Raw genomic sequence first — 25,838 nt, forward strand, 5'->3', positions numbered from 1 at the left:
TTTTAATAGTCATGATTTATTTAAATCTACTTCCGGGCGGTACTTCCGTTCCATTGGGCGGCTCGTTGTTGTAACGGCAACGAATTCCTACTTCCGTAAGTGCCTTCATCTTCGTACGCTTTATTTACATGTCCGTTTTCGAATATTTCTTTGGCAGGAATGCTGCTAGCCACGCTGCTTCTGTGATTTCTGGTTATGTTGTTGTTTGAGGGTGCATTGTTAAAGTCGTTTTTGGCACCCAATGTTTGCATGTGGGATTTCCTACGTTCAGCCATTACGGAATTTACTCGCACTTCCAGAGCTTTCATTGTTTCTCGTCTCATCGTCATTCGTCTACTCAACACTGGAGTACCTGCAATTGTATAAAGTTTATGCTTAAATCTGTTAAAATTGGTGGGAAAAATGTACCTCCATCAGGGTTGGCATTAAGTTTGGCGAATCTTTTCTTAAAAGCCACATCCAGAGTACCAATTTGCCGTTTCTTTTGCGCAGCCCTTTGTATGTTATGTATAGTCTTCCGCCGTCCTATTCGGTCTGGACCAGATCCAGAGTCATTATCGTAATCACCATCGTCAATACCCTGTAGCTTTTGCAGTTGCTTTACAATTTCAACAGCTTGTTTATCCAGTAAAGCGTTTGGAGACATTTCCTCCTTCTGTTACACCACAGATAATGTTATTTAGTATTAGAAAATCAGGATTGAAATTTACATTACCTTTTTCGTGCACAAGTTCAGCTCGGTTGAAGCTAAGATGTGGGCTAGAGTTCCGAATCGATGGAACAACATAGCAACAAACTGGATGACCAAAATCAAGGCGAAAAAGAACACGAATACCAAACCGATGGGTTCCAACTGTAGGTATTCTTTGGTGATGTGTACCTAAATTCAAAATAGTAATTTTAAGAAGATAGTTAAATTTAGCTTAGTAATACTGTACAACATGCAGTGTATATCATATTGTATTTTTTTAACATTCTTTCAAAGTAGTTTATCAATGAAAGGTAAAGATGACCATGTTTAAATGTAGTAAGTTTGGTTTAATATTAACTAATAACATCAGTAATAGAAAACATTTGTCGAATATTTCAACAGAAACTTTTAACTGACTATAAACTAATTCTAGGACGTTTAGATAGATTTTTACTATTGAAATATTTCATAAAAAGGCAATATTTGTGTAATATTGCAGTTGGATTAGGTTTTTAAGTCTTCTCCGAATTCTAGTACACTTCCAAAGAAAAGTACGGTTATCAGCATGATTGCTATATCAAGTACCTAATTGGATTAATGGTATTCAAGGTACTTCATTCAAGTATGATGTGGATGAAGTTTTGAAATTAGCTGTCATATAGTAAAAAAAATAAAAACAGTATACATACAAAAAAGTAAAACAAAACAGCAATTAAATCATGATAGTACAGATAAACAAAATGATAATGTACCTATGTTAAATGCCAATATAGAAATTAAAATGAAGAAAATAAATGTTGATAATATTGATATGTCTTAGTTTGATGGTTTCACTTACTATATGTATTATTAACTATACTAAAAACAATCATCACATGTCATCTTTACTTTTTCTTATTAATAACTTTATACAAGTAATAGCAACCATTACGATTAATTACTATAATGTACAAACTGCATATTATACAACAATAAAAAATACACATTATGTCAATATTTTCAAGTGTCTGATCTGTATAAGTGTTTTGTTAAGATGCGTTATTCACAAAACAGTGTGTATAGGTAAAGAACTGGTGCTGTTGAGTTATATTGGAACAACGTAGACGGGAACTGCCAAAATCAAGATGGAACACAAATTTAGTGTGAGATGTTGTATGACATGATTATGGGGAAAGTGTTGATAGTTTTGATTGTGATGTGGATTTGTAGTTTGTTGAAAAATGATTTATTGTGGCTATTCTAGTTAAATGCAACTGAATCACTTGTAGCAAAGTAAAAAAATATTAAATTAACTTGATTCACTTGCATATTATATTTGAATAGACTGGATTTTTTCCGAGTGTCATTTATTATGGAAGTTGTAGATGCAACATGCATTTAGTTATTAGTCCAGTGCATCGCGTATAACATCCAACAATAAATCACACTACAACTATATATGGTGTGTTATGAGGTGCACTCACCATATGGTTAGACCGATCAAAAGGACAGTGATAAATATACACAGTGCTCAGATTAACGACGGAAGTGTTAATTAAAATCACCAACAAACCTTGAAACAGGCTGACAATAAAACCATCTGTAGTGGATTAATAACAAAGTTTAGAAGGGTGATTACGATTGGCAATAGCAACAACAATTTATACTTTTATTAAGTTTTTTTTATAGAAATTGCTCTAAAACCAAATCGCAATAAAGAGTAAGTCCCATGCCAAGAGACTCATTAGTACGTCCACCAAAGACCAGAAGGGAAGACCAGTTTCAAGACAAGAAGACCTTTAAATACCTCCGAGGTTTCCTCAATGTACGTAATATTAGTACGCACTCCCAGAGGCCACTTAACGTGGATTTGGTCCTTGTTCAGTTGCAACAAGAACACGACTAACACGAATAGAGCATTGAACATGAAGAATGCGAATACCGATTTATTGCGAAGCTCGATTAAATCTTTTGCAATCCGATCCTGTAAAAGCAAAAACAAAATTGTTAGTGACATTTTTGGGGGTGGGACGCTCAGTACCTTGACGCACAGTTTAAGTGTGTGTGTGTTGTTTGTTAGGTTTAGTAGTTTTACTGAAGAGGATATAACGTCAAGCAACAGAGCGATCCCACTTTAGTTACCTCTTGTGAGCTCTCGTCATAAGTAATGTTCGTTTTCACACCGAATGGCCACTTAATATGCAGGTTGTCCTTTTTTAGAGTCAACAAGAACACAATAAGCACGAAAAGGGCATTCAGCATAAAGAAAGCGAACACGGATTGGTCTCGTAGTTCTTTCAAATCTGAAGCTATACGGGCCTATAATCAATAAGTAGCGAAAACTTGTTTAAACAAAAACTTATTTAATGGTTAACAAATATATTAACTATAGTTTACCTTCTCTTCTTTATTTTCATCTAGTGGATACAGATATTTTTCCAGAAGGTCCTTCCAAAATTGCAACTCGTTACTGTTCAGGTACTCTACCTCTCCTTTACCCACATCAGGATCTTCAATCCAGTAAGGATTAACTAAGTCGTCTCGCTTGTTCTGCGGCACAGTGGAAGTGCTTTCAGAATCAGATTCGGAAGAAGCATCTTCAGCAGCGTCCTCATTTACAGCACTTAAGTGATGATGATCCGCATGTCTAGACGATGCGCTCATACTACGTTTTCTAGAAGCGTGACCACTTGGATCAACCACCCTATTTGAAATTTTTATATTAGTACTTAATATCAACACAAAGATAATGGTTTTTGTACTTTTCAATGTGATCCAGTCTTTTTTGCAGAGTATCCAAAGACTCGCCAATGTGCATTAGTTGAGCTTTTTCATCTCCAGCTTTTTGGTGAGTGCACAACATGCACTTAAATAGTCCGGCAAATGAGATTTCCAAACTCCCTTCATCATCGTCGTTAGCTCCGCCGCCGCTCTGAAGAAATCCAAGCAAAGATTTTTGTTTTACGTGCTTTTTGGCTTCTTCGGCTTGCTTCTTCTCTTCCTCGAGTTCCTATAGTAATATTTACAACTCTTTACTTCACTTGATTATTTTGGAAATTGTTAAAAGTCGTCACCTTTTTAGTTTTCTTGACTGCTACTTCTCGAGTACCCCAAGAGACGTTGTTCAAGTTGATAATAGAGTACAATATCAACAATAAGTACATAGAAGGAATAGAGAGTAGATAAATTACACCGGGTACAATACACCAAAACTCTTGAGGATGGAGACAAGCTGCTATGAAGAATGACCCGGTCATGGCAATTAAGAAAATGGCAGATGGAGAACCGATGCCGTCTTCACGTAATTGGAGAGCCGTACCAACAATCACAGCCATCATAATCAATGCATAACCAGTGGAGAGGATTTGAGCACATATTAACTGAAATAATTGTCAACATACATTTCCTAGAGACTTGAGGATTATTTTTACGTACCTGAATGTTAGATTTACATGTGAAACAAACCAGCATAAAGAACAAAATTGGGTACAAATTATAATAGAAACTGGTCCAGTTATCAATTTGGAAAGCCGCTACAAAAGCTCCCACCAACATAAGAAATATAGTTCCAGGTCCCAGGATGGTACCGCCCATCAGCAATATTTGGTAACCAATGTACGGCATAGAAATATTGTCGTTCACATCAATGGTACGTTTAGAGTCCATGAGCAAGTCCATAATATTTGCAATGGTAGATGGAACCCATCTTCGACGTTGGTTGTAAAATTCGTTGAAACCTTCCGGAGCGTGAGTGTAAGCATCTGAAGCAGCAGAATACTCTACTCTATAACCTCTTTGGAGGAGAAGCGTACACAACCAACGATCCTCTCCTTGATCGTATTGCACGTAATGTCTAGCTTCGGAGGAACTAGAATGTTTAACTTTTAGTTAATCGCTCAATAGATTTATTTCCTGTAACTCACCAGGTGGTGTATTTCTTCATAACATTATCATCCATAAGAGCTTTTCCTCTGAATAGAGAGAAACATCCAGGACTACACAACACGCAACCAATCACGTGCTCTGTAGCCTTTTGCAGCCAATGTCCAATAGCGTATTCGAACAATTGGTACCACACCATTGGTCCTGAACCTACAGGATGAATACGTCCACAAGCAGCCCCTAGATTTCGGTTCTTTTTCATCAAATCGATCAATAACAGTACAGCAGAAGGCTGGAAATCAATATCTCCGTCCAAAGTAAGTAAATACGTGTTCTCAGCAATTGCTTCTTTTCTGTCTACAGATATTGGCAGTTCCATTAACCGGTGTCCGAGCAGATAGTACATGTACATCACTTGTGACCAACGCTTCCTATGTCTGATTTTCATTTTGTCTTTCAAATGGGCAATCATTTTGGTTTTTCCGGGCAGTTGCCAAATCAATCGTCCTCCGTACGGTGTGGGAATTTTTTTAGGCGGTCTTATTTTAATGTGTGTTTGATGTACGTCAGAAGCGGCTTCATCGATAGTAGCAATTAACAATTTGACGAATCTGTTTACTTGAGTGTCGTCATCGTTGTGGTCCGCAATTTCAAAGGCGTCATCGAAGAAAATATGTGCTGAAATTGTACATAACTATTTATTTACTATAAAGATCAAAATACATGTTTTTTTTTAGGGGTAAACTTTTAGGATGTCTCAATACATTTTGATTATATGTAAATTGCAATCTTGACATTTTTGTTTTGTTCTTAAAGAGAACATGTATCCGTATGTTCCTATCTGATTTATATTTAAACAAATTTACTCATTAGTGTGCATAAACTTACTTTCAAATTCATAATAATCAGGATCGACTACTCTCAAATACTTTTGAGCCACTCTTCGAGCAGATTGATCTTCATCTAATCTCAAAATAGATTTCAAAAACTCTATCATCTCCTCTTTGTTTTCGTGCCACATAGTGGCGCAAGAATATATCCTCGTAATGTTATCAGAACTTTTTATGGTTTTATGAGAAGAACCCTCTGTGTGGTTAGAAATGGTTTCGTAGTATTCGTCAGCTTTTTCTTTCTGTATTTCATCTAAGTCTTCTGTTTTAACATCTCCTTCATCGTCTCTTTTCCTGCAAATTTACCATTAATACCAACGTTCTGTGAGACAATTGACATTAACATACCTGTTCATCCCCATACTTTGATCAATCAACAACCCTTCGTACATAGGAATAACGAACAGTTTTTCAGTACGGGCTAAACGTTCACATTTTGGTGTCCAAATATGTAACGTGACCCAAGTTTGAGACAAAAGCCACAACAACCAAATCCAAGCGTGTTGATGTGAAATAAAGTCGTTTAGGAAATTTTCAGCAGGAATTTCGTAGAACAAATAATCCGGAATAGTTTCATGAAAAAAGCAAGGGTCTCCATTTCTTAAACCACAAGCGGTAATCAAAAGTGACACGCAGATTGGAACGGTTAGATTGACGGGAAAAGCGTAAGAGAATCCTTGGATCATAATTTTGCAGGCAAACTTTCCAAAAATATAAGCGAAGTAGGACGCTAAGATGTTGATCAGCAGAACGTAGATTGGACTCCAATCATTAGAGTTTATCACTGTGTCATCTCCAGTAGGGATTATTTCTGATATGTCTGGCAACACTGTACCTCCAAGTACAGGTTTAATCTGTTAATTAATATAATTAGGGAGTTATTTAAATGGTGTGGAATATGGTGTACTTACTTCTGCTACTGTTATGGGGTGCACGTTGAAGCTTTCCGAGAATTCCGTAAAGAAAAACGCTACTTCACCTTCCTTAATTAGTAACACGAATAAGATGGTTAGAAAGAAGCAAATAATTTTCCAAATTGATATGAACATGTAATTGAAATATCTGGTTTTATCAAACGATTCTCGTATTTTGCCCAGTTTCTTTATGAATGGTATTGGTGAATGTTTGGAAATGTAATTTTCCCACCATCCAAACGATATAAGCAGTATGGTAACTGGGATGATCCACAAGTCGGCTCGGTTTTCAATGATCGGCCATACAATAAATCCAGTAGCTTGCGCCGATATTGCTACGAGATCCATGATCACTTTTATGAATCTACTAGATTCTTTATTATTCCTTGACAACAATCCTACAATGTTCTGATTAATGTTGTTCCTTTAGCATTGCATAAACCGCTACCTAACACTCCTGGGATGAAACATAAACAGTTAGTCAACATTGCTCCCTTAACCACATCTATATCAGGTAAAACATAGAATGCTAGAAGGGCTAAACCAATGGTGTGAGCAGTCTCTGGTAGAAAAATCATCAAAAAATGAGAAAAAGGCGGTCGTTTCGATGATTTGAAATAACACATTCTCGTAGATCGAAAAAGGGCTCCGAGTTGTGGCACGCAGAAAGCAAAAAACAAACACCACATCCATGCCACACGTTCTTGAGTTGGTAATTTCACTATAAATTGTTTGTCCCTACCTAGAAAATGATATTATAAAGCATAACGATGTTATGTAATCATAAATTGCAACGTACCTAAATCTTTATTACAATAATGCACTATTTTATCAGCCTTCAGTTGCGAAGTCATAAACAATATGGTGCCCTTTGATATGACCCCAGAAACTAAGACTATCACGAACGTGACTAAATAAGCTACGACTTTTAAAATTTTTACAGTAATTTCTAAACATTTCTGGTTTGCCATAGATCCGGATTCCTCCTTGATCGGAGGATCTCGGAACACGTCCCATCCTTTGGTTTCTTGAACGGTCCTAACGCTGAAACCAAAAAAACTTTATTAGCATAAATTGTCGCCAACGCTTTGATTAATTGGATTAAAAGTAAAACCAAAGCAAGGTCACCATCCAGTTTTAAATAATAGTTGTAACAAAAGTGAGCGGTGTACTTTCTTAACTCTGTACCGGGTCTTAATTGTGTCCTTGTCATTTTGCATTGGCGTAGGTTTTAACTCTTCAAATAATTTATTTAGTGCGTTATTATAACCGCTATAAATCTTGTGGCCTATAGTCAATAAAGTCAAGAAACCCATATAAAATCCTTTAAGATGGGTGTGAGTAATGTAACTGTACAAAACATAAGCACATACATAAATCAAAAGGTACGAAACGTGTTTTTGAGGATGCCATTATGTAACTGCAGGCCCGGTATATCCCATTTGCAGTTTTTTTTATTATGAGAAGTATAAATGGGACAAGTTTAGGTAGCACAAAGTATCATACTGCTTTAGCTATTCCTACAGTTTGGGGGACTAACAGGAAATTTATTACACAGAATACATAAAAACTTCTGACAGCTCAACATTAATTGAATGTAAATTATAGAATTCTTGTGGCTAATGCACGTGTCAAAGCCATAACATGATTAAAATTAATATTTTATTCAGTGCTGAGAGATTAACAGATCTAAAAAAAGCTTTTCTATTATAATTATAGACAAACATTTGCCTAAAATATCCTGAGAGGTATTTTACTTTCTATTGCATGTTATATAAACCACTCTGGATTTAAAGGCAATTTGCAAAAGTAAATCAAAAGTGACATTAAAAAAAAAACAATATTTGAGGCTACAATTAAAAAAAATTTGGGTTAAATTTTAAATGTCAAAATTTTAACTGAAAATCCTTAATTTTTGAGCTGTCTAATGCTTAAAAAGAGTGTTTTTATGTCAAATAATCCATTTTCATCCTCAAAGTATGACAATTGCAGTAAAAGTCATAGTTTTTTACGTGAATTGGATGTTTGCTGTCATGTGAGCTGCCAAATGACTGAAATGAATAACCCATCAGTTAGCCATCAAAAGTAAAATTTTGAATACAATCAAAAAAGAGAGGAAGCAGCCAGTTGTGAGTTTACTTGGACTGAAAATCATACTTTTTGACCTTACATTAATTGTTTGTTGTACTGTCATAAGCTTAGGAGTAACAAAATTCCATCTTGTAGTCATATAAAATTCAAAGTTTCAGGATGGGAAATCAAAATTGTTAATATTGAAGTTAATGAAGAAAGTGTCAAAATTCACAGTTTTTAGAACTTAAACTGAACAACAAAGGTTGAAAGTAGCAAAATTCATGTTTTCTTTGCTAATCTCTAACCATATTCCATTTTAAATCCTTAAAGTGTGACAATGGCACTGATTAGTCATAATTTCTTAACTTGGCTGTTCGTTAATGTAATCTTGTAATCTGCCAAAAAACTGAAAATAGTTATAATAACCCATCTTTTAATCCTCAAAAGTCAAATTTTGGAAGTGAGGAACTCAGTTTTCAGTGTTGCTGTACTGTCATAAGCTTAGAAGTAACAAAATCCATCTTGTAGTCAACCAAATTCAAATTTTAAGCATTAGAAAGCAAAATTGTTAATTTTCAAAATTGAATAAGTGTCAAAATTGCACTGAAAATCTTTCAAACATTTTTTCAAGTTAAATTGGCTGTTTGCTGCTAAAATTGTATTAACTGTTAAAGAAGGGTTCTTTAAACGTCGAAAGAAGCAAAAAAATATGTTTTTATTTTCAGAATCAAAACTTTTTCTTTGTTAACCTAACCAATAGCCCTGCTTTAATCCTGAAACTGTGAATTTTTTCTTATAACTTCAAAGACATCCTGTATTTTGTTACGTTTCTGCATCTCAAGCGACTGAGTGACTGTATAAATTGATATTTTCTTATTGTTAATCTTTCTCAGTAATTTTAGTTGGCTGTAATATCTAACGTTACACCAGACTTTTTGAAGAAACAAGGAAGAAAATATTATTATAGTGAGTTTGGGAGTTCTTCTCAACAAAAAACGTTTAAATTTCACACCCTGTAAATAGACAAAAGAGTGTTTGCACATTTAAAAAAGCTTTTCTCTGAGGTTTTTAGTTTATTAGATATTATTTTTAATATATTCAAACATGCTCCTTCAAATTCTTGGAAGGTCGGCATATAAAATGAAACAAGTTCGACCACGTAAAATTTGAAATTATCCGCTTACAAATCTATTACCGGCAGTTTCAATTATTTCTAGGTTATCGACTTGTTAAGCAATTGTACCAAAACGATCATGCTACTTGATAAATAAAAGCTATAGATTCTGTGCAACTGAATAGAAATTGATTAGTCGAAAATTCTTGGGTGTAAATTTTATTATAATGGGTCTACCAATATGCAAACCCATACACACATGGAGAAGGATTGGGTTGATGGTATATATTGGAAAATACTATTATCGACTTTGTATTTATACAGGAAACTTTCAAATGTGTACCAGAGTGAAGGAAACAATTAAGTGTGTTTCGTGCAGCTAATTTGTCATTTAATTGTTTTCTTTAATCTTGTATTTAGCTTCTAACAAGCGCAAAATGCTAAGGTATGTCAGAGAAGTCTCTAGAACTTCTGAGTTATGTTCAGATCAAAATCCACTTAAACGGGAATTGGTTCTTAAATTTAATAGCTATATTCCCAACAAGGTGGAGCTTTTCCTCTTTATTTAGTTTTAATAAGATCACCATTATACCAGCCAGGATGTTAAAAAAGGTTATTCAATTGACTCAAAACTTTCTTTTTTGAGAAAAATATTTGGAAATGTGCATAATAAAGAAATCGAAGATTTTGGTTGATCTTAATTAAGAGTTTTTATTGAGACACTGAAATAGTGATCTACAGTGCAGCAACAGGACATAACACCCTGTATAGCTAAATAATATTATACTTATTTAATTACAACAAGTTTTCTCATTTATCTAGATTCATGATATACTAATATATTCTTTATGGAACGTTTTTTTTTAAATTATTGAATGATTAACTACGTTTTATGCAAAATATGATTTTTAAACTAACTGTATTTCCACACACACCACACCTAATACATTCTTAGAGGAAAAAAGTACCAATAATATTTTAATGGATTTCTGACAAGAAGAGACTAATTATTTCAATATTTCAAATTAATTGGGTGCTTAAAATGGCAACCATCAACTTCCTGCCGAACTAAAATTGAATCATAAATAACCGTGACTGTTTTTTTAGGTTTGAGCTTATAGAAATTTAAGGAGAACGTATTTTAATATATCATTTTTTTGCTTCTTAAGCTCAAGGCTGTTGGATCTTGGTTTATCCACCGATTCACCTTTAAAATGGCATATTTGTAATTGCAAAAAAACTGGCCGTTCGCCGCCAATGTAATTTGTTCAGTACTTATTCCAGCCGTCGGCTTGGTACGACGGTGGCTGAAACCCCGCTCTCCTTGGCATTTCAGCGATTCGCTGAAGCATTGCCGAATTGCATGAGTTTAGCGCTTTGTAAGAACATTTTTGCGATATAAGTGCGTTGATTAAAATTTATGGAAGTTGGAATATAAGGCCTAAAAATACCCCAACCGGTTAATAAAGGCTAAGGAACGGCCTTACGTGTGTGGGTCCAAGGAGGGTCATTGCATCGCACCAGGATGTAGAATTTAATGGCCGATTACACGCAGAATGTAATAAATGCAATGTGTTTTATCGGACGTTCCTCTTAAGTATTTTTACCCGCATTAATTCATTGTGGTCTTGGTATCAAGCAGAGAAGTTGTAACCTCCCTGAAATGGCAATAGCTTTTTAAAGGTCGCTGTCCGAGAATCAATTGTCATTGTACTGCTCGTTACCGCCTACACTTTCAAATATGCGTCCCTAAGGGTCATTATCGACTAGGTACCACACGAACATGATATCACTTCGGTGGGTTTGTTTTGCTCCTTGCACAAAGCAAGTACATCTCGTAAATTCATGGAGTATGTTCAGTCATTGTCCTGCTGGGTACCGCCCACATTTTTAACTTAAAAATATGCGAATCTCAATTCCTTTGAGTATACGATTATAAAATATCCACCCAAGCTTGTTATTCGACGTGTAATGCCTTTACTTCTTGCAGGATCCTATGTCCATTGGTCATTTTGTTATTCAAGGCCTGCAACTTTGGCAAAAAATGCTTTCGATTTATTGTCGCAGCCACCGCCTGACACGACCAATAAGTATATACCGAGTACATACATTGGTATGACCAGCAAACTGCTTGTTGCACTAGGTGTGCCGCCGATCATAATCTGACCAGCAAGACAATTAACTATATCCACATTTACAAGGAATTTTAGGAAGATCAATCTTCGTCATGTCTATGACTCAAATTGCAAAATAAAAGAAAGTCAACAGCGATCTTAAAATATCACGGTCATATTGACAATGAATGTTAATCATTGTCTCTGATATATGAAGCGAACCAGGAAAATACGCCCTGTATTACCAAAGTTTAAGGTATCCTTGACTGTTTATGTGGGTGAAACCAACGAAACTATAATTATTATACTATTATTTCACACTGAAATTTGTCTGTGAACATACGTTAACGTCATTAATTACAGAAAACTTCCACAAATCTAAATTAAATTACCGAAAAACAACTTTTACGGAATACTTCGTAAAGTACCTTACTAGCCTTGGTTGGCGGAACTTAGGAACAAAATAACATTAAAACTTAATTAGGCAACCTCCGTAGACATGACACTGGGTAACAATGTTATCTTGGGGGGGAAAATACCCACACAAATGAAATGATATCAGATTCTGAAAAAGTGGATTTATATTTCTTTTTTGGATGACCTCAATTTGGATTTGTCTAGCTCAAGTGATTGATTACATATGTTTTGACTGGAAGTATTATTTTGCTTGTATAACTTACAGAATTGTGAACCAGACAGTCATCAAAAGATTAACTTAATTCCTCTTTAGTCTTATTGTAACTTACTACTAGAATTTGTTCATTTTGTCTCACATTCCGAAATGTACCTAATACGTACAATTCTTATATTTATTCAAAGCAAAACCACTGAAGTAAACCTAAATCTATATTGTGAAACGTTTAAAAAGCAATAGCTGCAATTGCAAAAAGTTTAATTTTTAACGTTTTTGGATTTCACCTAAGATTTGCCAATAGACCAAAATACATTCCGCTGCATATTGAATTTATTCAATCAGGTTTGCTTGTTTTTTACTGTTTTAAAACTCTTTGCTTTTAACCGCTTGATATTGTACAGTGAACAGTTATGCAAATGAAAAAGGATTTGGAATAAAAACTGTTTTATTTTTCAGATGAAATTATGAACTGCTAGTATACAATGTTCCAAGATTTAAGCTTTTGGATTATGTATATTTTACTGTTACGTTTCATGATTCTTGAAGGTTCTGCTGCATACCTCAGTTTGTATCAACCATAGTTTTTCGAATAATTCATCATTATTACAAAAACACGTAGTCTCTCAGATTTCAGCTTCTGTTCGCTTCATAGACATGTTTTGTAATGGTGTCAGCATAGTCGTTTTATTTCAATTCGATGACCTTATGTCGATAACCCATTATTTAAATTTGGCTTTGATCATCCGCAAATTTGCATAGGTCTATTCATGGTGATTAACATCTCTTAACTTTGGTAACCTCTGAGACGAATATAATAGCAAAGCAATTTGTGAAAACCATAAATTTTAATTTGAACCAACCGAAATGTTGTGACTGTTAACACTTAGTGTGTTTTTTGTTAAAGTTGTTACATAATTTTGTGATTATTTTATGAGTAAAGTATGAAGCAGGCTTAGATGGTCATTGGGCTGTATGGTATTGAAATAATCACAGTTAAGGCTTAAACCGCCAAAACGGCTAACGATACATAATTTTGCAGAGTGTGATTTACAAGTGTTTTAACCTACAAACAAGTTTATTCACAACAACGGTTCGGCTATAACTTAGTGGATATGAAAGTATGTCACTGTTTATCTTTCTGAATCTAGAGCGTTTTTAATATTTTTCATAAAACTAAAGAATGTAAGTAGAATAATAGTGTCAGTGTTATACACAAGTCTCAGTTTTATCGTTGTTTTTAAAGTTATAACTTACTACAAAATCTGAATATCTTGATGAATTTGAGGAAACCATTATTCTGCTAATAGCGATTTACTTTAGAGATAAATTAAACGCACATCATTAGAGCTTTTATAATATTTCCATTAAGGACAACTAAAGCTAGTAAAACAGTGGTTTTGATATTCTTTCAATATACCGCAAATCCAGATTATAAAAAACTAGAATTACAATGACAAAAGCGTGTAGTAGACATCAACTGGGAAAAGAAAATGTACTAATTCTCCAAAACAATGCATTATTATTGGTTCTTTCTATTTTTTGAGACTTCGTACCGTGAAATGAAACCTAAGAATGCAGATTTCAATTAAGTTACCATGGATAGATGCACAATAATTAATTAAATGCTGCAACTGCTTTAGCTATGTCCTGTCATATAATTTTATAATTTTACCAAAGCTGTTTGTCTGGTAATGTGGTTAATAATAATTATTGTTATGTTTATAAAGGAATAAACTCAACTTTTATTTAGGTATTCCATAAATTCCGTTTTTGAATCACATTAGACATTATTGCAAATAATCATTTGAGAAACTTACCTTCCACCATAAATATTTTCCGTGAGTGGTGAGCTTTCATCGTCCGAGAAGTTATCATCGCTGTAACTATTATCATTACGTATATTGGCAGTCATTTCTGAAAAAAAAAATAGAATAATTTATTATAAAGATCATGAAATGATAATTTGTTGATCTCAATGTTTGGTCATTCGAGATACTGGGTTGCTCTAGATATCCTAATGTATGAAATTATTTTATTATGGCTATATTATATATTTTTTTTAATTAACCTTCTTATTAGAAACAATATCATGCATTGTGGTATTTTACTTTGTAGCTTTGTAACACATTCTTGTATCGCGAGATGTTAATGGGAATAGCACAACTATATTGACCTTTGCACACAATACTCGAAAACCATGCATGTCTGAAGAAGAATTTACATAAGAACATGAGCAACAAATCAGAATTTGACCCTTGGCATTAATTTAATCTCAGTACCATCAAATCGTCAAGTAAAGTACAGAACTGCGCTTTTTGCCGTCTGCTCGCATCAATCATTACGTAATCCGAGTGAATGATGATGGTACCGTTGGACGGTGACCATTCAAACGCTACCGGCCAGGGTTTAACGTCCTGAAATTAAAACAGGAGAGTTCATCTCAGGTTAGAAAGGAGGCAATTTCATTTTCACAGTTACTCTCGCTTTCAGCGGCTCAAATAATTAACCGTTCCTGCATCAGGTAACGGTATCGTCAACTTCTCGACTCGCTTTCGCTGGATGAGCAGTTCGAGCTATTCTTGGGTGAAATGCGTCAATGCGATTTAATTTCCCATTAGGTCTCATTCAGTTCTCTAGTGGAAATTTATGGTTCTAGATCTGTTATTGCGCGAATGGTAAAAGAGAAATCGAGTATCCATTGAAACCTTTTTGATATATTGTTTATCTTTCATCATTCATCTTGCGGTAATTTCAAATGTGTGTAAATGTCGCAATACCCGAGGAGATGTACATCAAGATGTTTATGTGCTTTTAAACTGTACCTAATTATTATTCTTTTCAAGGACGGACATTGCGCCAGGTATGATTCGTTCTCTCTCTAAAATGTGAACACCTTTAAGAAAACTGCCTAGAAATAACGTTGTTGTTACTGTTTACACCTCCGCGTATTTGCCAAACTTTAGGTGTGTCATTCTCCTTTCTTGTCAAGATCAAATAGGTAACGTTGGTCTATTTCGTTCTGCCAATTCGTATTGTCTTGCCGTTAATGTTAATATTGAAGTTATCTCGTTAAGGTGGGGCAGCAATGTTTCCTTGAAAGATCGCTGAATTAGTCACGTTTTTGGTTCGTTCTTTGTGGGCGCAAAATTCATACCAAATGTTGCGGGAAGTTGTTATACTTCCTGTATTTTCACTAATATTGTTCCTCAATTGATCAAGCATTTATATAACAAGTTAGTAGGGTACGACCTACTTTTTTCCGTGTTTTATTACGTCATAGCTTTTGTTTTTTACTTGGTCCAATCTGCAGTATGATCTAATGAATATCTAATTAACCAAAAAGTAAAAGTTTTTTCATCACATTGTTTAATTTTTGGGGTATCGAAATTCTCATTTTTGTATTTTTGCATTGTTTTGACAGTATACTACTCATTATGTAGTATAAACCTACTTATATAAGCCAAAAAGTCTTAAATATAGCTTTCCAGTAGTTCATTGTGAGCAAATGTATGTAGTGTGAATAATATTGAATACATACCGAGAAATTGTGGATGTCAAAGAAATATATTTGGAAATATATAAGAGCAGTATGTTACAAACGTAAACATTCCGTTCTGGTTAGTTTGTTTGGACGTGCTGTAGATCATGCAATTTGGCGACCAGTAAAAAGGAGAAATGGCATCTTGTTTTACGGGTTCGCCGCGATTTAAACCCCTTTATTTTCTTTCTTTGGGGTTATCTGAAATCTTTATTCTACAAGACCCCCATTTGTAATAAGATCTTGTCGCTGAAATAATGCTTCTTGTACGTAATTAGACGCTTTCTCTAAAAATGGAAATACAATCTGTGTATTGAACCATATGGTCAACAGGTTCAAAACTTTGGTTAGTTTTCAATTTGTTTCGTCATTGTATTAGTAGACATTAAAGCTGTTTTAGATATTAATACAAAAAATATATTTTTTCTTACTTGAAGTGTACTTTATAGAGCCAAAATTAAGTTTTTGTAGTAAAAAAATTTGACCGGTAAAATACCAGTAAATTACAAATGCTGTGTTTCTGGTAGTTTTGTAATAAAATGTGTTGTTGGTAATTTTGACACCGCTTTTCTTCCTGAAGTGGGTTTTACAGGCGATTTTGACCCTGATGACTGTCTTTTTAAACTGTGTTTCTAGCAGTTTGACACCGCTTTTATCCCTGACTGTATATCCAATTTTGTAGTGTTTTTTAAGTTGTTGGATAGGAAATTTAATGAGGATTCCAAAAATGTGCTTAAAACAGTCATTTTCTCATTCCAAGTGGGTTTGACAAGCATTTTTTTTCCTGAATGTCAAACTGTTTTAAAAAGTTACAAAAAATCAGGCTTTGGAAAAGTTTTTTGCAGTATTCGAAACAAAACGTGTTTCTGAGATTTATGACAGTAATTTTAACAGTGGTCACGTGACTGCCTATCTAAAATATCCTCCAAAAACCACGTGATATCTGTGATGAATAATGTCAAAATTTGCCTAGAGTTACAGTTTAACACAGTTTTCGAAACAAAACGCGCTTCTGTGATTTATGACAGTTATTTTGACAAATGTCAGTTCATTACTAGTAAAATTGTTTAAATAATGATATGTATGATCAGATTCTCGTCATTTTTCTCATCTCAAAAATTTATTATTTGTCATAACACGAGCATAATAAAGAAAAGTGACCAAAAACTCAAAATGCAATTTTTTTAGAAAAGGCTACTTGTTCATAAAGATTGGAAATCTTTTGGTACAAGAACCACTTTGTCAGAAAAGTTTTACTTCATATATTTTATTATTATTTATAAATCAAAATATCTAAACCAATAAAAAACAAGTCAAAGCAGCCTTTTATTCAGTCTTATCTAATTCTATTTTGACTAATTTTATTTTGACCAAAAATGACTTTAATGAAATCATTGACAGCCATGACAGGAAAATGATATTTTTCAAGCAAATTTCAATTAAACCCATAAATTTACTGGTAAAATTGGTGATTTTTCCTGTCATACTGAATTTTACCTTTTCAATTTTACGCCCATTACTAGTACAAATACAGTGGTAATTGATGACCCTATTGAACTTATTCCAATTTTAACAGACAGAATATAAAATTTTTGTTAACTTTCTGTGTTTTCTTCTTCTGTTTCTCTTTTATCTAAAATAATTTAAGAACACATTCAATCATCTGCAATTGTTCCATTTCCAAGAGTTTATAACAGTAAAAAGTGTTTGCTTCCATTGGCTTGCCTTTTTCAATTTATATGTATATTTATTATAAGACAACTCACCATCATGATGTTTTTATTAATAAAACCGGATATTATTTCAGAAAACCTCGTATTAACTACTACTATACATTTAATAACCATTCTAATTAATGGTAAACTATTGTTCAGGTTGAAAAATCGCACATTAACCGCATGGTTTCCTGAGTACAGTTGTTTCAACATAAACATAATAATTTTGGTCCTAAATTAATTAATCATTGACTGACACCATTATTATTATTAACATAAATGACTAAATAGAGATGCACAACAATGTTTCACAAATTCCAACCATATTATACGTCTTCATTAAATCTTAAAATAACACTTTATAATAGTAATGACCAGATTACTTATAATTTAGTTTGTCTCGGGTTTTTCAGATGATTTTCACTGTTGATAACACCATTTAAACGTTCAACACGAGCATACATCATCGTTTCAGTCGAGTTTTACCTGTGTATTAAAAAATAAACCATTTATTTCGCATTACAACACATCCCTTTTGAATATTTATGCGTGAAGATGGTCAACACGATTTGCAGCGAAGATGCATGACGAGGTCTTTCATATTTTACTCCTAATGGCTATGATTATGATCTTTATTACTTGATTTAAACTGGCACAAGATCAATTAGTTGATGTGGAAAATTTTGCAAAAAAACAAAATAACTGTGTCGAATGAGGAGATTTTCAGAATTTCAGATCAGTTTAAAATCACTCTCCTACTCATTAAGTATCCTTAGCTAGATTACGTGTTTCAAGTTAATCAAAGCTTTATCATTTTTAGCAATCCAATGTGTTTATATTGATAACAGCAGCATTTTCACAAAGTTTTTACAATTCTAGATTTATTTTCAGTTTAGAGACATTCTTAAAGGGTCTTTAGCTAGATTTTTCTTCTTCATGTTGCTTAATATGTTACTTTTAGAGGGTTTTCTTAGCATTAGAACTAAAAAACTCTTTTTTCAATAAGGGTTTCATCGTAAGAAAATATTACTATAGAATATCCTATATCCTAGCACCAAAAAAAAATGTGACATTGAAACCAATTTCAAGTATTTTCTCGTTATTGTAAAAATGCAAAATCACTGCAAACCGTGATTTGAATGAAAGTCGAAAAAAATCTGATACTAAGAAAAGATCCAGACACAAAAGAATTTTGTCAACAAATTTGGGAATCCCGATTCCTAGAAAGGAAACATCACGTACACTGCAATTTTTGAAGATAGTACAAGCTGACTGAAAAACAGATTGTTTTTAAAAATGTAGATAAAAAAGTATGTAGGAAACTATAGTTCAATAACCTGACTTACACAACTAGGTTTAATGCCAGATTTAACTTAAAGTTCATAAAAAGTAACCAGATTATTAAGGTTTTTGCTAGATCATTTTCATTACAGATTGGCATATAGTAATTTTGCCAACCCATTTCCATTTACAATTGGATAGTTGCACTGTACTTCAGGTTATTTGAACCCATAATCACTAATACAAACTCGCTATCTTTAGCTACTTTTATTGTCTTTGGAATGTAATGTCACGTGCATAATTACTATTAAACAATGGATTACGTTACAGCAGTCAAAACAACAAAAAAACACACTTGATGTTCAACACCAAATCACTTTTGCATTCGAAACCGCTTCTGTCCAAGTGTTTTATATCTAAAACGCAATTAATTCCATTGTTTTTCGACAGGTTCCAATTAGCTTCAACATCTTTTGCTCGGGTCATTGTTCCACGAAGATGACTTTGTTTTTCAAATCTTTTGAATCGAAACCGATTCGATCCGGTAACGATTTGCCACAAACTTCAAACGGCTGCCATTATTCGATCCGATAAGGTGAATGTGAAGGTGAAATAAGAAGATTGTAACGCAATTTCCTTCCATTCTTTTAGTTGGAAAATTTTTGTAACGTCGATCTTGGTCTTGGCTTTCCACTGACTGTGAAAGGAGTCGGCCAAAGATTAAGACATCCTTGTTGCAAATTATGTTTATTAAAAAGTCATTATAGTATACTGAAAGATATTCCCATATAACTTTAGTGTTGGCGGGAAAAAATTGGCGTATACAATAAACGCTAATTGTTGGTAATTTTGCCGCTCTGATTCACATGGGGCGACCAATTTCTGCTCTGAGAATCATAACATGTAATTCCATAAAAATTGTTCAGTACCGTACAATAAACATTAAACAGAAAGTGATATTTTCTTACAAAATCGCCAAACGGTCGAGCTTGTATTAGGTATATAGGTATACAGGCTGAAAAACATTGCAAGTGAAAGTAGGTTAATATCGGCGTTATACCACCAGTTACCAGCTGTCGTATACTGCGTATTGGATTTTAAATGAAAATTGTTTAGGTATCACTGTGGCAGATCAATTGATATAAAACCTTCAACTATAGTACTAAAAAATGTAACACCCAAATTTAACCTTAATCTAGTTTTTATGTGAAAGTGATGTGGGTAAAGATTGTGGTAAACTTTGTATTTTTTTAATTAAGACATCAAGGATAGGCCATTTCGTGAGAATGTGAATTTTACTCTAATTTACAATGACTAGTCATATGAATCCACTAAAAGTCTTGTATAAATATTCAGATATACAAGAAAGGAACAAATGTTTCATTGAAGAACGTTTTTTAACCAACTGTCAATCATTAACACCGACACATTAGTAGAATTTTTTTGGTCAATCATGTATATTTCGATAAGCAGTAAAACCAAGCACTACTCTAGTGTAAATATGCCATAGCGATTAATCAAAAATTACTGCAAACCTAGCTTTACCTCTTATACAACTATACAAAAAAGATTTATATTTGTAGTGATAAAGTACAATAGTTAACCATAACCAGATTGTGCAATTTGGTTATAAAAATAGAAAAAAGTGTTTGTTTTTATATATGATCCTAACCACATAAAAAACCACAAAATGTTAGAGAGACCGTATTGATTCAGTTCATTAAACTTCTTTTCTTGATTGTATAAAACGTTAAATTTAAAGTTGTAGAAGAAGAGAAAGATTTTAGACCAATTACAATACTATTAATTCTCAAGGGAATATTCCTAATTATTATTTTGTGTTGTAAATATGGGACACAAGACGCATTCCTTCCAAATAAGATGAGAAATTTGCAAAATGTTTCACAATAATAATAATATTCAACTTTCTACTATTGTGCTAACCAACATCTTGAGCGTTGAAATTACGATGACACCAACAGCCAACTAGACTGCTAACCTACTAATTAACATGTTACTTTTATTCTTTGTTGTTTGTTTTTGTTTTTAGTGTTTTATGTTTCTTGTGTTTGATACGATTTTAGTAATCACGACTATTTAAACTTTCAATAATTTGGCGTCTTACAGCAAAATCTGCTTTGATTTTAGATGATTTAACTGACCACTTACTAAGTGTTGTTAAATTACTTTAAATCTTTTTAAATTACGTTTGTTGTATGCATACAAATAATCCAATGATCTTTATTACATTTGACCTCGCATCAACTAAAAGAATCTATGTTGTGCATTTTTTATAATTGCAGAGACACAAAGATACCGTTAGTTGATAGTTATTCCATTCTAACATTATTACATTTGCCTAAGTGGTTTTTATTATAGTTGCAAACACGAGGATTGCAAAATATTTATCATATTAATGAATACTTCAATAATAATAATTAATCTGGTTAGTGTGTTAAACAGTGGATTTTACCCTCTATTTCTGCTAAACTGAATAGTTTACCATTTAGGAACCGCCTGGTATACAGGGAACGTCAACATTCTTCTCTGCTTTACTTTCTCAAGAACCAACTCACGAACCTTGTTTTCCTACATAAATTATTCGCATTACTTTTTTCTTTATATGGAAACTATCACTTTCACTTATAAGGAAAGCTCTAAGCTGGGGGTATTAGAGGTCTTTTTTAACTACTTTTTGAAATTCAATATCTCGGTAACATGAAGAGTTAGAAGGGGCCAGTTTTGGCTCAAATTAAGTTACAATCATTCAAAAACTGAAAAAATGTCATTTATGCAAAAAGTGCAATTTTAGGAATTTTTAGTTTTGCTCCAGGAGGGTTCCACTAAGCTACTTGAAATTTTACGTTCATATTGTAAATTAAGAAAACAATTCGAATTGTTTCACTTCCAAGTGGTTCCGAATAGAAATAGAAGTTTTATTAATTTATTATCACAATTTTAAATTCAAAGAAGCCTTTTGGATTTATTTTTTAATAAGGAGTAGATAGAATATTTCCAGTCTTTTCAAATTTTTATTGTAACAAGTTTTTTTACTGAAAAAATAGCAAACCACTCTTTTTTCCAGCTAACACAACAATTTAACAATCATTGTTATTTTAGTATAGTTTCAAAGTATGAGTACATTCAGGTCAAGCTGATTTTGTCAATATAGTAGCACCCAAAGTCATCCGAATATATTCAAATACTTACCTTGTGAAATAATACGAGGAAATTTGGTTGGCAGCGGTTTTAAAGCAGGTTTTAAGGAATCTAGAAGGGATGACTAAGAAAAGCATGGGTAAAGCCCAAATTGCCAAGTTGCAAAAATGAAGATTATGCTTTGGTTTCAATACATTGTGTCATACTCTTAGATCAACTCACCATTACATTGCAATTTATCAAATTGATTAATAACTTTAATATCTGAAAAGAATTACAGGCAGGTAACAAAAGTACTGTAAAACTAGAAACAACTAAACCACAGAATAAATATCATTCCATAGATTTCTGGAAAGGGAAAATGTTAATTAACCTTCTGCATGAGGTTTTACTGATTTTTTTTCAGTAAAACTGCAAACTAAATTTTTTATTCCAATTACTTGGGTAGTGTTGAGCAAAGTTCATCTTAAAAGAAACCATACAATTCAAAAATGCAACTTACTAAATTATTTGCTGTCAGCGATGAAGAATACGTAATTGAAATCACAGCGACATCAACGAGCAGTTAAGCAGGAAACTTAAATTTTATTGCCAACAAGCAATAATTTCTTTAAGAAATCATTCTTTTTGAACAATTATTTTGCAAAATCATCTTAATGTGCTCGAATGACCTTCTTTGTAAAAGATCATGGAGAAGTTTGGCTAACAGCGGATTTAAAAGTGGTTTTTCAGATTCATTTTAAAACGATGACTAAGCGATGTATGAGTAAAGCCCAAATTGCAACATCATAAAGTAAATCGAAGGTTGTACGTGGATAACGAAGCCAATATTTCAATTATTGAAGAGTTATGATATTTGCAATAGGCTTTATTTTCTTGTAATTGTGAGTTTTCAAAAATCGTATTATCGAAATGTATGCACTTTAAGCAACTCTTTGTAAGTTTCCAAATCCAATTTTTGTCTCACCTTAGTATCTTAATTTGATATTTCTTTTTCCAAGAGTTAGGAGAATGTTTTTAAATGTTTTTAACTCATTGTTGACTAAGAATGCCCAAATTGCAAACTCGTCATTGTGTCTGAGATCGAAGTCAGATTCCAAATAATAATCTTTAGTAAGTAATTACTTTAAATTGAAGTCTTTTGATGATTTTAGCAAATCATGTTGATTGATCTAATGCTAAAAAAACGCTTTTAGTTAGAGAGTTAGAGAGAGTATAGATATATAATAGTCACAACATTTTACGATAAGAATATATTACTACAACAAAACTTATAAATTTCTTAATTGCATTTACTGGTAATTGGTTTATTTAACTCAAACACGTAAAACCACGCACCATATCCTTTCCTAACTAGTCATACAACTAATCCGGATCTACTTTTCGTAATAACCGTTACGACATGACGGTGTCAGCATATACTTTTCATTCTATATTGCTATTTAATATGAACGCAACATGACTCTAACTACTTTCAAATTACAAGCAAAAGTGATTCAACGCCCTTGTACAACTCAAATCGAGTCACCTATTTCGAAATAAACCGAATGTGGTTCAGGAAACTTTTAATTAGCCCTGGTAGTCTATCAATTTGCATAATAACAGGACTGACCGTATGGATGATATTTATGGAGATTCGTCAATGAATGATGATGACCAAGTTAAATAATACGTCTCATGTTATTGTTTATATTTTTTTTATTTTATGAATTAACTGTGTTTTGCGGTTTATTATTTGTTACGTGCAAATAGGTACTTGTGGAAATTTGGAATGCTAATGCTGAACCAAGTGGTTATATACAGTCTAGACAGAAGTTAAAACAAAATATTGCTTCCTAACGAACATATTCATTATTTTCCTGGCCCCAAAAGAGTTTCACACACCTTTATGCATACAAATGAAGAAAGCTCAATACTTACTCAACTAAACTACTTCCTACTTTCCCATAAACAAACACTAAGCATTCGTTGAAAAGTAGTGATTTTCGGTAAACTATGTCACTTTTGTAGCTCGATTTTTCAATTTCATGATTCGTTTTTCGAAAACGCGCTTTTTCGTACGCCGAATGGTACTCGTTAGGGACCGCGCGTTATGATTGCCCCATCCTCGATTAGCAATCTTACGTTATCAACCAAGAACTGTCAGCTGAAGAAAACGAAGAATAAATCCGTTCACCAAACGCGGATCGCATGCGCATTTAGTGGGTGAATGTCTTGGCGCTTTTAGTCGAAGACCTCGAAGATTGCGGATATTCCTGCAAGAACCGTTTTAGACCAGCATATTAAACTTCATCCTGTAACCCATAAATACCATCATCAAATTCAAATACTTACACACCAACTAACGTCAGTAAAGTTTTTAAGTTTCTTAATATCAATCTTCAGTTAGAAATTTGTCTTGAAGTTAAACTCAAGAGGTAGAATCCACTCATCTAAACTTCCTGCACAGATTGGTCCGAAAGGCGGTTTTAGTGACGTCACAGTTGCAGAAAGAACCCAAGCAACGGTATCTGTTGTGTTCGGTAGGTACCCGAAGCAGTAGAAATTTCTTCGTTCTTTCTTGAGTCAAGTATAGGCAACTAGAGATACATTAAAATAAAGTTCATCGTGAATGGTTACTGATTTTAGAAAGAAAAAGCTGTCTGAAAATGAGTAAACAGTGATTTTGTAGATTATTCTTGTAATCTACAGACTGAAAAGAGGTAAAGTGGTAAATCTACAGAAGATTTAAAGAACTAATATTCTAGATCAATTAGCCTTATTGATGATCGTAATAGTTTATGTATTTTGGATGCGGAACTATCTTTGAGATGTAAGAACCAGAATTCCTTCCTCAGTGGCTCAGTGGTTGTATTGAAGCAAAATATGCGAACAGAAACAGTGTAGATTACCAAAGACAAAGGCCATCTAGAAAACGTTTAAAGAACTAATATTGTAAGAGTTTTGCGCACATTCAAGGAGGTTTAGCATAAACTGAAACATGGGTTCGTTGAATGTTTTGTAGATGGCTTTAGATGCTCTGTAAACCTGAATTTTAGTTCGTATTTTTCCAAACATATTATGTTTTATGCTGAGAAATTGAAGAGTAAAATTTATAAAATGGTCATTAAATTGAACCATTTAGAAGTAAGTATTCCTTCCTACACACTTCTTATCTAGTAAACAATTCAGTTTTGTTGTTTGTTCCGAAATCTGGAGTAACTCTGCCTAATATAGTTCTCAAATTTTGTTAAAGTGTATTTTGTGTGTATTTTTTTAAATGTATTGAAATGATTGAACTGGCTCAACAGTCGAGAAATTTCAAAAGACGATCTGATAAAAGAAGATTGGAATATTGTGTTGATATGATTGAGCTGGCTAATTGTCTAGAAACAAGAAATCAAGAAATCAAGAGATGGATAACTTATAAAAGAAGAGTAGAATAACATGTTCGATTGGCAAGTTTAGTGCAATACTAATGTATCTCTATACTGCTTCATTAGATGTCATTGAAACAGTATGGCAATACACTGGTTTTGCACTAAACATACCGATCAAAAACGCTATTAGATGGTTAACTGCCCAGAAGACTAACTGATTAAAGAAGAGCGGAAAATGTATTGAAATGATTGAGTTGGCTAATTATCCAAAAATTTTAAAAGCAGACGAACTCAAAGTGGACAAGACGCAGACTTTAGTACTCAGAATAGACTTAGAGAACTAAAGTTAGAACTTTTATAAATTCCTTGTAAAAAAAAAATGGAGACTATAAACTCCAACAAAAAAATTCATGACGATGATCTTCCTAAATTAAAGATGACAGGAAAACTGGATTTTACATTGGATATTTCCGGTGCAGTTTTACAGATGTGGGA

At 33.3% G+C, this 25,838-nt stretch overlaps 1 protein-coding gene across 1 annotated transcript; it reads right to left on the reverse strand.

Annotated features, from left to right (window-relative positions):
• Positions 1-26: 26 nt before the first annotated feature.
• On the reverse strand, positions 27-24,171 carry kkv (hyaluronan synthase-like protein kkv). Its single transcript, XM_081977060.1, has 16 exons — positions 23,905-24,171; positions 14,109-14,205; positions 7,156-7,400; positions 6,805-7,098; positions 6,354-6,754; positions 5,791-6,296; positions 5,441-5,736; positions 4,594-5,230; positions 4,106-4,538; positions 3,745-4,050; positions 3,433-3,680; positions 3,068-3,374; positions 2,813-2,989; positions 716-880; positions 409-655; positions 27-352 (listed from the first exon to the last, which is right to left on the reverse strand). The coding sequence occupies exons 2-16, from the start codon at positions 14,201-14,203 to the stop codon at positions 27-29; spliced, it is 4,683 nt and encodes a 1,560-aa protein (XP_081833186.1). The 5' UTR covers positions 14,204-14,205; positions 23,905-24,171.
• Between the last annotated feature and the right edge of the window lie 1,667 nt (positions 24,172-25,838).

Source organism: Ips typographus, linkage group LG4 (assembly GCF_016097725.1).
Source record: "Ips typographus isolate SLU linkage group LG4, UJ_Ityp_2.0, whole genome shotgun sequence".
NCBI classification, from domain to species: Eukaryota; Metazoa; Arthropoda; class Insecta; order Coleoptera; family Curculionidae; genus Ips; species Ips typographus.

Coding starts and splice junctions, on each gene's coding strand:
- kkv (XM_081977060.1), bottom strand. CDS start 14,203: ATGACTGCCAATATACGTAATGATAATAGTTACAGCGATGATAACTTC. Junction 5,231..5,440: donor TGATTATTATGAATTTGAAA/GTAAGTTTATGC, acceptor GTACAATTTCAG/CACATATTTTCTTCGATGAC. Junction 3,681..3,744: donor CAGTCAAGAAAACTAAAAAG/GTGACGACTTTT, acceptor ATATTACTATAG/GAACTCGAGGAAGAGAAGAA.